The 12,121-nt window shown below is 41.8% G+C and overlaps 1 protein-coding gene across 8 annotated transcripts in view; it reads left to right on the top strand.

The window, feature by feature from the left end:
* Nucleotides 1-12,121, top strand: part of LOC116333029 — a 33,721-nt gene that overhangs the window by 15,845 nt on the left and 5,755 nt on the right. For 3 of the 8 annotated variants that reach the window (XM_039607120.1, XM_039607119.1, XM_039607125.1), the window contains 2 exons: nt 308-460; nt 551-813. The exons of 2 other annotated variants lie outside the window; for them this stretch is intronic. Coding sequence is in view for 2 of the 6 variants with exons in the window: in XM_039607125.1 (XP_039463059.1) it covers nt 308-386 (79 nt within the window). In the remaining 4 variants the exon portion in view is untranslated. Of the gene's footprint in view, nt 1-307; nt 486-550; nt 814-12,121 lie in introns of those variants that run through there. 3 more of the 8 variants (XM_039607121.1, XM_039607126.1, XR_005610296.1) reach the window with 2 other exon arrangements.

The raw sequence follows: 12,121 nt of genomic DNA, 5'->3' as shown, positions 1-12,121 counted from the left end.
ACTGAATTATTTGTAAACTGAGTATGAGATGAGGTACACTACAGATGAGATGAGGTACACTACAGATGAGATGAGGTACACTACATTCCCAAAAGTATTCAACTGTCTGCCTTTTAAGCCTTTTAAGTTGAGTGACAGCCCATCCCTAATCCATATAACATTCTGGCAGGGTCCTGGATCTGAGCGACCCAGGGTCCCTGAGCAGTTATGGACATGTTGATTTTTGGTGCTGCTGTCCCTCGTCTTCCTGGTTTGTGGGTTTGTGTCTGTGTGTGTGTGTGTGTGTGTACTGAGCACTGGTCTACAGGAGTCTTCAGGCCTGGTGGGTGTGCCCTGCCAGGTGGCTGGCCACTCGTGAGGAAATGATCACACACACCTGCAGCTGATCAACCATCATCGAGGGAGCTACAAAGCAGTGTGGCTGAGAGCTCCTCGACGCTGGATTGTTGAGTGACTTCCCGTCAGTTTCTCAGCAAATGTGCAAAGTAAGTGCCAGTCTGCCGTTGTGTGAAAGTACTCACAGTCGCCTTTGTGTGTGTGTGTTTCCCAGGAGTATTTGTGAAAACGAGGAAGCAGCTGACGCACTGTACACAGGGAACGGGGACACGGAGCATGGGTGTAGGGAGAAGACACGGAACGGGAGTCGGGAACACACTGGGGATTTATTGTTGTGTATTTGTTACATCACTGTAAATAAACGCACTGCTTGCATTGAAAAGTCCTGCATTTTGGGCCCTACTTCCCCACACGCCGAAGGTGGTCAGCGCTAACGGTGCGTTCACACCGAACGCGATAGAGGCGGCCAGAGCGTCAGGTTTACATGTAAAGTCAATGGAAAGAGGCTGATGACACGCGATTGCGCCGTCCGCGAAAATTCTGAAGCAGATTTGCGTCGCGAAAACGCCAAAACGCCTGAAACGCTGCGTCAGTGTAGCGCGTCTGGCGCGTTGACTCGCGGAAAAAACCACGCGCGTGAGTTTTTGTGTTGCATTTTGTGCATACGCGTCTTTCGCCTCTACCGCTCGAGTTGGAAAAATTTGAACTCCAGCGTCCGGTCGCGCGCGTCAACCAATCAGGAGCCTGGTGACGTGGCTGTAACCAGGTCAAAGGGCAGATCAAACCAAAGCCCTTCATTCTTCATTCAGTATGGAGGAAAAACTCATCAACGCAGTGGCTAATCGTCCAGAACTATACGATGCTAGCTGCTACTTCTACCGGGACAGGAATAAAAAGGACCGAGCTTGGAGGCACAGAAGTGAGGAGATCGGGCAACCTGGTAAGTTCATTTGTTCTTCTTTTTAATTTTCAGACTGACCCGATGAAGCCGCTAAAAGCTAGCAAGCCCGCCTACTGTCCCGCTATTTTCCCACTGATGTACAAATACCGTTCTGGTTTTATGCATGTTGTCATATAGGAATATATTGTTTATTAATAAACAGCACACAGTGGTCCCGCTCATCCGTCACTGCCTCGCTTTTTCGCTGATTTTTCATTGCACCGTACAGCATTGCATTCTGCAGCCTGATTGACAAATCTCCTCCGTGTCGTGTCTCCTGCGCTTGCCAAATTGATCATGTTTGGTTTTGATAACCATCACGTCCAATAGAAAAAACAGCACAAAACACTCATAACTATGACCCTCATTCGAAATAGACACCTGCACCGGGAGGAAAAGGAAAAGGCGCCGAAAGTGGCAGGCAGATGAAGACAAACGCGGCATAAAAATACTTTTTACGTTTTGCAATCTACAAAGGTTTGCACTTTGAGAATCAACTTGTGAGAACTGTGACTAATGTTCATGTGTGTGGGGAAAAAAGTGTAGAAAGTGCGTGGCGAGGGGCTAGTTATTCTGAGAACCCCTGCTGCAATAAAACAGGGACCACTGTATATACTTTCTCTATGATTATTGTATTCAACCTGTTAACAGTTAATATTGTCTTGATAGAACCAACTGATTCTGCTGCAGAGCATCCCCTGTTGCTTCTCCTGGCTCCCCAGTCCCTGAGCTCCTGCTGCTGCACCCACAGGTATGTACAGCAAGCACTGATAGCTTTTACCGGTGTGGGATTGCCTTGTGATCACCTTTACTAAATATCTACAACTAATCTGATTATATCCTGTTTTGTTTTTTCAATGTTGAAATTAAAATCTAGTAGCAGCCTTCTCATTTCTTTGTGTTTTGTGCTGTGTTTTACACGCCCAGAGAGGAGGACAGCTCCGAGGCAGATGAGGGACGGGTCCCAGGACGGTCCATCGGCAGTGGAGCTGGCCATCCTGGAGTCCCTGAAGAGGCCACACCAGTCTGCAATGGAGCATTTCCTCCTCAGCCTTGTTCCTGCTCTGGAGAGCAGCTGGGTCTTTTTTTTTTTTTTTCCTGTCTCTCTGTAAATAGTTATATTTTATATATTTATGTTTAATGTTTTTCTCTGTGAGAATTTTAATATTATTTCAAATAAATTTTTATAATGACTAATGTCTCAGTTCTACTACACAGCAAATGTTGGCACACGACTTGACACATGTAGAATTTATTTCATATTACACTAATGACAGAATATACTAATACAGTGGGATGGAAAAGTTTGGGCAACCTTGTTAATAGCCATTATTTTCCTGTATAAATCGTTAGTTGTTACAATAAAAATGTCAGTTAAATATATCATACAGGAGACACACACAGTGATATTTGAGAAGTGAAAAGAAGTTTACTGGATTTACAAAAAGTGTGCAATAATTGTTTAAACAAAATCAAGCAGGAGCATAAATTTGGGCACCACAAAAAGAAATGAAATAAATATTTAGTGTATATCAATGTGTGTGTCTCCTATGTGATATATGGGGGGCCTTTGTCTGGACGTGCTTCCCATCCAGAGCTCCACAGCAGAGAGGGAAGTTCCAGCGCCCTGGAATCCCTCTGTGATGGACCGCCAGTCTCCAGGTGAAGGCACAGCCATGAAGTCGCCCACTAGACAGTCCCAGATGGCCGTCGCTACCTGGGGGTGATCTGGCACACCGTGGACACACCGACTCTGAAACTGAACGCGATGGTCCTGAAGGAGTCCCGGTGGCAAGGAACCTGGACAAAAGTGTTCAAAATTAGTATTGTGTGTACTGCAGTTACAAAATACATTATTCAAATTCCAAATACTTTTGTGATGTCAGATTTAAATTACAAAACATAAATCTTACATAAAACATTTTCTAATTATAAGGATAATTACATAATATATATTAGATATAATATAAAACAGTCAGTTGTGTTTTGTTTTAACTTTACCATATCATAATTTGATTGGTAGCAACTTTTACCACTACAGTGAGCCAATCACTCATAATTCCTAAACATGTAAATCAGGCAGGAATGAAGTAAGACATTAATAGAAATAAAGAGTTGTATGTTGACATGTAGCCCTTTCCTTGCTTAAATCATTAATATTTTTGAAAAATTAATCTGTGATAAGACATAGCTTATCAAGATAGAACCATATAACTAAAGATGAACCAAACTGTTCACAATTTTATCTACCTCTCAGTTTAAAGAAAGGCTGCTGACCCCTGTTATAGAGTCTGACAGCTGCGAGGATTACATACAAATATTCATCTATACCAGAATTAAACCAGGTGTAAATAAGGAGTGAGTATCACTACAAAGATTAACCCACAGTGGCCCTTGTACCAGTTTGATATCAGCAAACACAGAGAGCATACACTGATAGACACCACAGCCATGCTATCAATGCAAACACTGATAACAGCATAAATTGAATTAAATCGGGACTTGATGAGACCTTTCAAGCATCACTAGAAATATTATAAACAGTCGCTCTCCGTACCACAGTTTGCTATCAGTAAACACCGACGGCATTCATTGATAGCATAGCACATCCATGTTAGCAGTGTATAAACGATAGTTTAGCATATTAGCACAGGTATCAATAAAGGACTACCGTGATTAAACACTTTTACTAACCGCAGGCAGATGGACAGGCGCTCTGCAGGTGGGATTGAGCGCCTGTAGTTGGTGTCTAGGCGGGCGATGCTTGGACCAACGCGGGACAGCAGGTCCTCAAACTGGGCGAGGGAAAGACGGCGATATCGCTGAAATCGGCTGTCATCCAGGCGCAGCTCCTGGAGCAAGTGGTGAAACTCACCAAACTGCTCACCCGTCTGGAGGACTTGATGGACCCAGGTACGGCGAGGACGTCCTTAACGCTGCTGCTCTGCTCTCCACAGTAAATAGAAACGCTAGCTAGACAGCTGCCGTCTAGCAAAGATACTGTCTGGCACAACTTCCTCCCACATCCCTCCCACATTTCCGGTTCACGCGCGTCAAAATATGCAATTTTGACGCGCGATGGATTTTTCTTGGACAGGCGTTCGAGGTGCGAATGTGCACGCGTCAAATTAGGGGCGTTTGGGGCGTTTTCGCTCGCGCCTATCGCGTTCGGTGTGAACACACCGTTAAAGTACGCAGCCTCAACAGTCCTCAAGGGCCGCGTACTCAAAGACCGCTAAGGCCGGAAGTGCGAGGCTTGTAGGCTTGTGAAATGGGACGGTCTAGCCTCCGTCGCGCTGCCCAGGTTGCCTAGCAACCATGATACTAACAGCTGGAAATGTTTCATACAGCTTTGTTTGACAGAAATGAAGGAGAACATATTTTGTTCATTTGTTTCTACATGAGCTTTGTGTGATAAGTATCTGAGGCTGAGACCACAGGACTGTAAAACATGATTGTTGGCCTTCATTTCTGTACTGAACAGTTATTTTAAGATTAGCTAGTAAATAACAATTAGCTAATGTTGTTCATGAGACTAAAGTCATCTCACTTTGGTAATGTAAATATAATATGGCCAATATTATAGTTATTATATTAATCATTATTAGTTATTACAACAGTGAGTTTGAACTCTGTGTCAAATACTGAGCTTCAGTAAAGATTCAAGTGGCATTTATTTATATTTCCCATCACCTTAAATCTTCACTCAAAGACAAGTATCTCTGACAGTGTATATACAGATGTATTATATATAAGAGACAAATATTGGTCTTTCAGTATGTTGGCATTACTAAATTTGGCTCAATGCTTACATATATGTGGAAAAAGCAAGTGTCCGAGCTGTGATAACTGTTTCTGATAAAATGAAGAGTAGACTGATATATTAAATATTCCTTTATTGGGTGAGAAAATCAGACCACATTGTCAATAGAAAATTGTACTTAGTAGTCAGTATAATCTTTTAATAATATAAGTTTGCATATGATAGAATACTGCATGATGACCTTTTTATGACTCAGACTGTTGTTCTCTACAAGACTTGTTCTGTTCCCTCTTATCATACAAAGCAGTTTCTTCTTCTAGCGATAATAAGAGCTGAACAAGCAGTTTCACTCCCTATCAGGAACAGGAGCCGTTTCCCACAGAAACACACACACATATGCACGTGCTTATGCACCAACATTCTCCTCTATCATGAACAAACGTATTTACTGTTGTATTATCCATGTATATAAATAAAGACCAGAGCAGTAACAGAGCGCGAGTCCCTGAGCCCCCACTCTCGGGTGCGAGCGCTCTGTGAGTGCCCTTGCAAGTAAAAACTGCAGCGTGTGTGTTTCTACTCTCTGACTCTCAGCTGAAGAAGTGTCTTTTAGAATACATCTCTTGACACACATAACTGCTTTAAGTCATACAGAATAGATATCAGAGCCTTAAACAGGCTGACTTCTGCTAAATGGGTCAAACTGGGCAGAAAGTATACAAACACATAACATCCTTATAGAATATGATGTAACACTATAGATCAACTTACCTCAGAATATATAAAGCATATAAACAATTACAGCAATATGATGCAACAAACACAGCAGTACTACTAATCCAAAACACTCAAAGCTTCATAGAACTGAAACAAACATTTATTTTTAGGTCCATTCTGCTGCTGATACATACTTTAGGTTTCTGAATATTAAACTTGTTGCTGCCTTTCATAGTGTGTAACTTGAAGGCTCTGAGTACTTTCTCCCACACTGAAAACACTGGAATGATAACATTATTTGAACATTACCTAATAAGACTGATTCAGGACAGACAATTAGTTATGTTAAACTTTTCTAGCAGTCCTTCACAAACAGGGAACAGTCTGTCTATTCTCTCCATCTGTCAGCTGCTGCTGGCTCTTCCTCCTCCTCTTCCTCACACACTGCTGAGTTTGTCCTGGTGGATCATCAGGGTGCAAAGCCTCACAGATGATGTGCAGCAGTGGGTCCCTCAGTCTGTCCTCACTCTGGACACTTGCAGTTGTCACACATGGAAATCAAATGTGTGATAAGCTGCAGGATTCAAACACAAGTGTAACTTATAAATACATGTTCATACTTTTATTCCACAATCAGAGAGAAAGAAACAGAGAGAGAGTGCAGGACAGACAGACAGGTGACAGTCTCAGGTGTATACACTGCTACAAAACAGCACAAGAGAAGGAGGATTTAGTGTTTGTGTTATTACGAGTGCTAAACAAGAAGAGTTCCCAGATGGTACAGTGGACACATGTGTGACTCCTGTGATTAAAGCATCTTTCTTTCAGCTCAACGAGTGAACCGTCAGCTCGTTCAAACAAACGTTAAAGTCCGTTTGGCTCGACACCACCGAACAGAGGCAGCAATATAACATAGCTAACATTAACAGTGCAGTGAATCCTGCTTGTGCCGTGATATTCAGGACTGCAAACCGAGCAGCATCACTGACTTTCAGCTTGCTGTGTTTGTGGATATATGACTGACTTTAATTATGCATAAAATCATCACATTCTCTGTAAGATTAAGGTCGACTATTGAACGGTGTATATTTTAAAGGCTTTAAAACCAAGTAAACGCTGAAAGTACAAACATTGCTAATGTCACATAATTTTGCCGACATGTGGCCAACAGTAATGTTTTAATGTTCTTCATTATTAAACATTTGCACATAAATAAGTTACATAATATTCTGTACTTACTTTTAAAAGTTTACTCTTTGGCCGCTCTGCTTCCACCGTCTTTTTTCGGCAAAATTATCCACACCCACTGCCGCGCTATGAAGTCCGGGATATGTTGGGCCACGCCCACGAAGTCTACACCGCCACATCCTTAAAATTCACGGAAATGAAGGACGCATTTGAGGCTGCATTTCGAGCAGCCTTCGAATTGGGACAGCCTTCGTTGCGTCGCTGTGACGTAATCAGCCTTAAAATGCGGCCTTTAAGGCTGCAGACCCTGAATTGGGATACAGCCATTCAATTCAATGTTTTTTTTTATATTGCACTAAATCACAACAACAGTTGCCTTAAGGTGCTTAATACTGTAAAGCAAAGACACTAGAATGATACAGAGAAAACAATCAGACAACCCCCTATGAGCAACTACTTTGGCAACAGTGGGAAGGAAAAACTCCATTTTAACAGGAAGAAACTTTCAACAGAACCAGGCACAGGGAGAGACAGTGGTCAGCTGTGACTGGTTGGGGATGAGAGGAAGGAGACAGGACAAACAGACCTGCTGTGGAAGAGAGACAAAGATGAACATTTCCTAGTTCTGCCATTGGTTGAACCACATATCACATATGATATGAACAGTATACCAGCCTACAAATTTAAAGGTCCTTTTTAATGAATATTTCATAGAGCCATAAGGACTCCACGGACCATGTCCTTTTCTGCTGGACAAAACAGAAATAATGCAATAAGGGACACAAACATATACATCAGTGATTCTTGGCCACCTTGCAGCCTCTTTATTCTGTGCATCACAGTTTCAACAGATGCCCTGATCAGCTCTGCTTTTCACTTACATGCAAGTACATACAAAACTGGATCTAAACCCTCTGCTGCTCGCAAAGGAAACAAAAACTAGTTCCTGTTTCTGAATTTAAAAGTTAACTTTTGGAGATTTACTTACCTGGATGATTGAGCATGCATCAAGATGTTTCTGAATTTACAGAAATAAAAATTTTCACTCTCCAATCTCTGTTTCATACTGCTGTAGATGTGCGTTCATCCATATATCTTTTTCTGCTTATCCTTGGCCGGACCGTGGGGGCAAAACCATAAGCAGAGAACCCCAGACCTCCCTCTCCCCGGCCACCTCTTGCAGCTTGTCAGGGGGAACACCAAGGTGTTCCCAGGACATGCTGGAGAGATAATTTCTCCAGTGTGTCTTGGTTCTGGCCCGGGGCCTCCTATCAGATGCCCAAATCACCTCAGCTTGCTCCATTCAGTGTGGAGCCAGTTCATCCACTCTATCTTTAAAAGAGAGGCCAGCTACCCTTCAGAGAGTAAGCTCATTTTTGCCGCTTGTGTCCAGGATTTCGTTCTTTCAGCCAATACCCAAAGCTAATTACCAAAGTTCAGGGTTGTGACGTAGGTTGACTGGTAAATTGAGTGCTTCGTTTTTATGCTAAGCTCTTCACCACGATGGACCAGTACAGTGTCCGCATCACTGCACCTGCGCCAATCCGTCTGTTGATCTCCTGCTCCCCCTCACTCATTTACAAGACCCAGAAATACTTAAACTCCTCCATTTGGAGGTTCTGATTCTCATTCCCGCTGTGTCACACTGCAAACCGCTCCCAACAATACCCTCAGTTGAAGTCCTGGTGCTGTACAAGTTTTTGTTTTTTACATATATCTTAAAGAGAAATCACAATCAGACGAGGTGTTTACATTCAGAAAATAACTATAATGTGATCAGTGGGAACTACTGAATCATTAAGGCTGCTTTCTAATGCACAGTAATAGACCTGTAGTTCCACACAGACGTTGTTTGTGCATGTTTCCCCTGTTTGCTCAGAAGAACCTGGCCTGATGCAATGACATGAGTCAAAGCACAAACAACATTATCATCACTTAAGTAAAGAAAACAGTAAACCAAAGTTAGCAAACCCTTTGTGGCAACTGAACTCAGAAGAGAAAAAAAACATCTAAACCCAAAGAAAAACAAGTTGAAACCCATAATTACAGCAGAGATTACAGGGCTGATCTTCACCCACAGATCCAGACGTCTAATTACAGCTGAGAGCGCTGCAGTAGCATGTGGAGGTTTACTCGGCTGGTTTCAACAGGCATGCCTCAGATACCAGTGGTAGGAACTAAAACTGAGATAAAAAACAAACAAACCTGCAGACAAACTGAAGTCTTCTGTCCTCTAAATTAGGTACAACAAATAGAATAAAGCCCACCACCCTCACACCTGGTAATCTCTCTGCTCGACATTCTCCCCCCATGAATCACAGCACTTGTATCAGAGAGTGTGTACTAATCTCACCTCACAGCTGTCAGAGTCTGTGAGCTGGAAGGACTCTGAGGTCCTTGTTTCTCCCTGATGAATCACAGTAAGCAGGTTTTAAAATATAGTCTCACCTGAGCTCCGACTGCACAGCAGGCACAGCAGCATCACCGAGCTGCAGAGAGGCGAGCACTGACAGACGCTTCTGAGGATGACCATACTTCTTGTTGCTGGTGTCACAGCTGAGAGAAAAATGGATCCTCCCCGAGCTAAGCTGTGATACCCAGCAGGGCTGTCCTGCCTTACTATACTTATTTATTTTGTTTATCCATCTGGTCTCCACCCATAACCACGACTGCGTCTTAAAACCAATGCTTGGAGTTGACAGAACTTCAGTTGTAAAAAATGCTAGCCAAGTGCCAATTGCTATTTAAAAAAAATGCAATCTTTCTCAGCAACTTCTGGATTCTGATTCTGATTTGATCTGAAGAAATGCTAACTTTTTCACCCCGTAACCCGTTAACACTCAGGGCTGGATCTACATGGGTGCCACCCTAAAATAATCAAGGTTCAAGGTTCAAGGTTCTTTATTTGTCACATGCATAGTTATACAAGTATAACACACAGTGAAATGTATCCTGACACGCTCCTCGACATGTCTTGCCAATCTCTTGCCACCCTAGTTGTGTATTTGACAATTTATTTATTAAAATAAGCCAGCATTAACAATGTGACCCTAGCTACAATTTATATTGAACGTAAACTCTAAAACTGAATATATTGCATTGTGTTAAAATCCACAATTAAAAATGATTCAGCCCATAGCGCAGACCGGCTTTATTTCCTGTTGTCAGTACCAACCAATGCCTATGAGTGCCTGTGGACTATACAGCAACCTCCAGTGGACATTTTGAAAGTTACTCCACGCTGGCCACCCGTCCTGATTTACTGGGACCAGAACTAGGGGTACAATGATCAGGTGATCTTTTTTATTGAATAAAAAAGATGTATAAATACATCAAATTACCACTATACTAAATTTTTATGTAATAATTAAACATCTCCATCATTAGCGTGTATGCAGTGGCTCCTCGTTGTGGCAGAACAAAAGAAAACTGCAGAGAAATGTTTAGTCTTATTTAGTTTTAGTCAGGTTTTTATTAAGAATGAGAGATGAACCTGCAATATCACACTTAGCGACACAACAAAGGTAAATTCTAAAAAACAACCACAGACAGGGAGGAAAAGAAAAAAAAAAAACCCTACACAGGCTACTTTTTCCTACATTTCCAACAATGCATCCAGATTGGTTTCTACACTTCAGGCCATGGTCTACTACAGTAAACGAGACTAGGGTCACATGACCACTGTGATTACCTTCAGATGTCACCGGTTACCTGAGCTGAGACGCTCACCTTTCAGACTGTATCAGGTATCGATATTTGATCACGATGACAATCAATACACAAACATGAAGCACTTCAGAGCTGAAGTGTTGACTGACAAATAGTTTTTGTGCGGTCGCAGCATCTTCCTTAATGGTTTTTAAGAGAAAATCTACACTGTGTGCTACCTGTGGTCAGACAAAAACAAGCAGTGTAATTTCTAATAGTTAAATCATCCTGGTCACATAATCACAGATTTGTAGTTGGTTAAGTTGGTCAGGTTTTTTCTGATAAAAAATGATACTGTACTAGGGATGGGAATCAAAAAACTTTTCCTAGTAGTTCAATTCCTTGGATTTGTGAGTCTGCCTGTCAATAGATCCTGTTTCTTGTTTTCTCTTTTACTTTTAGTGATTTCAGTTTCGTGCTGGAGGAGGAAAATAGTGTAACAGTCTGCAGCGTAGAGATGGACATAATTTTTATTTTTGGTAAAGTACAAACTCTGTTCAGAACAGAAACGACTGCTTTCTGATGCTAACGCAACTTTGGAGCTTTGCAGCCATGCTAACACATGCTAACACTAAGCTAGCTAAGAACCCAGAGTGTTGATAAAGCTTAATGAACGCTGACCACAGCCCAGCTGGCCAGACCCTGAACTTCAACAGGTAACAAACCTATGAGCGGTCTGGCTGCAGCCTCCATTTCAACCCGTTTGTGTTTCTACAGTAAAATCATCGTGGCAATCGCATTAAAGTCTCTTTGTGCTGTTTTTCATCTTTGCTTTGTGCTGTTGGTTTTGTGTTTACCTCCATCATATATAAACTAAACAAAGTAACAAAGAAAACTTACAGAAATGAAACATTTTGAGAACAATCCGTTGCTCAGCATCAGATGAATGACGAGCAGAATTATTCTAGTGAACTAAAACTAAAAACAGGAGGTGGCAAAAGTACAAACTTTCTTTACTTAAGGATATGTGCAAATGCCTGAGATAAAAAAGTACTCCAGTAAAAGTTAAAATACTGAAGAAACTTTTTTACTCAAGTAGACAAGTAACTCTGAAATGTACTCAAAGTAAGAAAGTAAAAAGAACTGAATTGAAGAACAATTCTACTAAATTCTGCTTCACTGTTGTACAAAGGTATTAATATATTAACACAGCTACTAAAGTGCCGCTTAATGGTTGTTTATAAAGTGCTCAAACTGTGAGTGTTCAGGATATTTTGTACTTATTTGAATCAGAAACAACAGCAGCAGGAAATATAAAACACAGCAGATCCGAGATATCAATTATTTATTAATAAAGGCAGTTTAAACAAGACAATACTTTAAGGTGTAATTGAGCTAAACCCGGCTTAAGTTTGAACCTGTGTTTACTGTAAAGAACAGAAGAGCACAAACAGAGGAGCAGAGAGGAGAACCAGGAGGTGGTGGTTGGAGCATGTTACAGCTGCACCACTAATCGTAGGAAGGTCAGG

This window comes from Oreochromis aureus, linkage group 23 (genome assembly GCF_013358895.1).
Source record: "Oreochromis aureus strain Israel breed Guangdong linkage group 23, ZZ_aureus, whole genome shotgun sequence".
In the NCBI taxonomy this organism is placed as follows: Eukaryota; Metazoa; Chordata; class Actinopteri; order Cichliformes; family Cichlidae; genus Oreochromis; species Oreochromis aureus.
The sequence above is the reverse complement of the archived record's forward strand: the minus strand, read 5'-3'. Positions and strand labels throughout refer to the sequence as shown.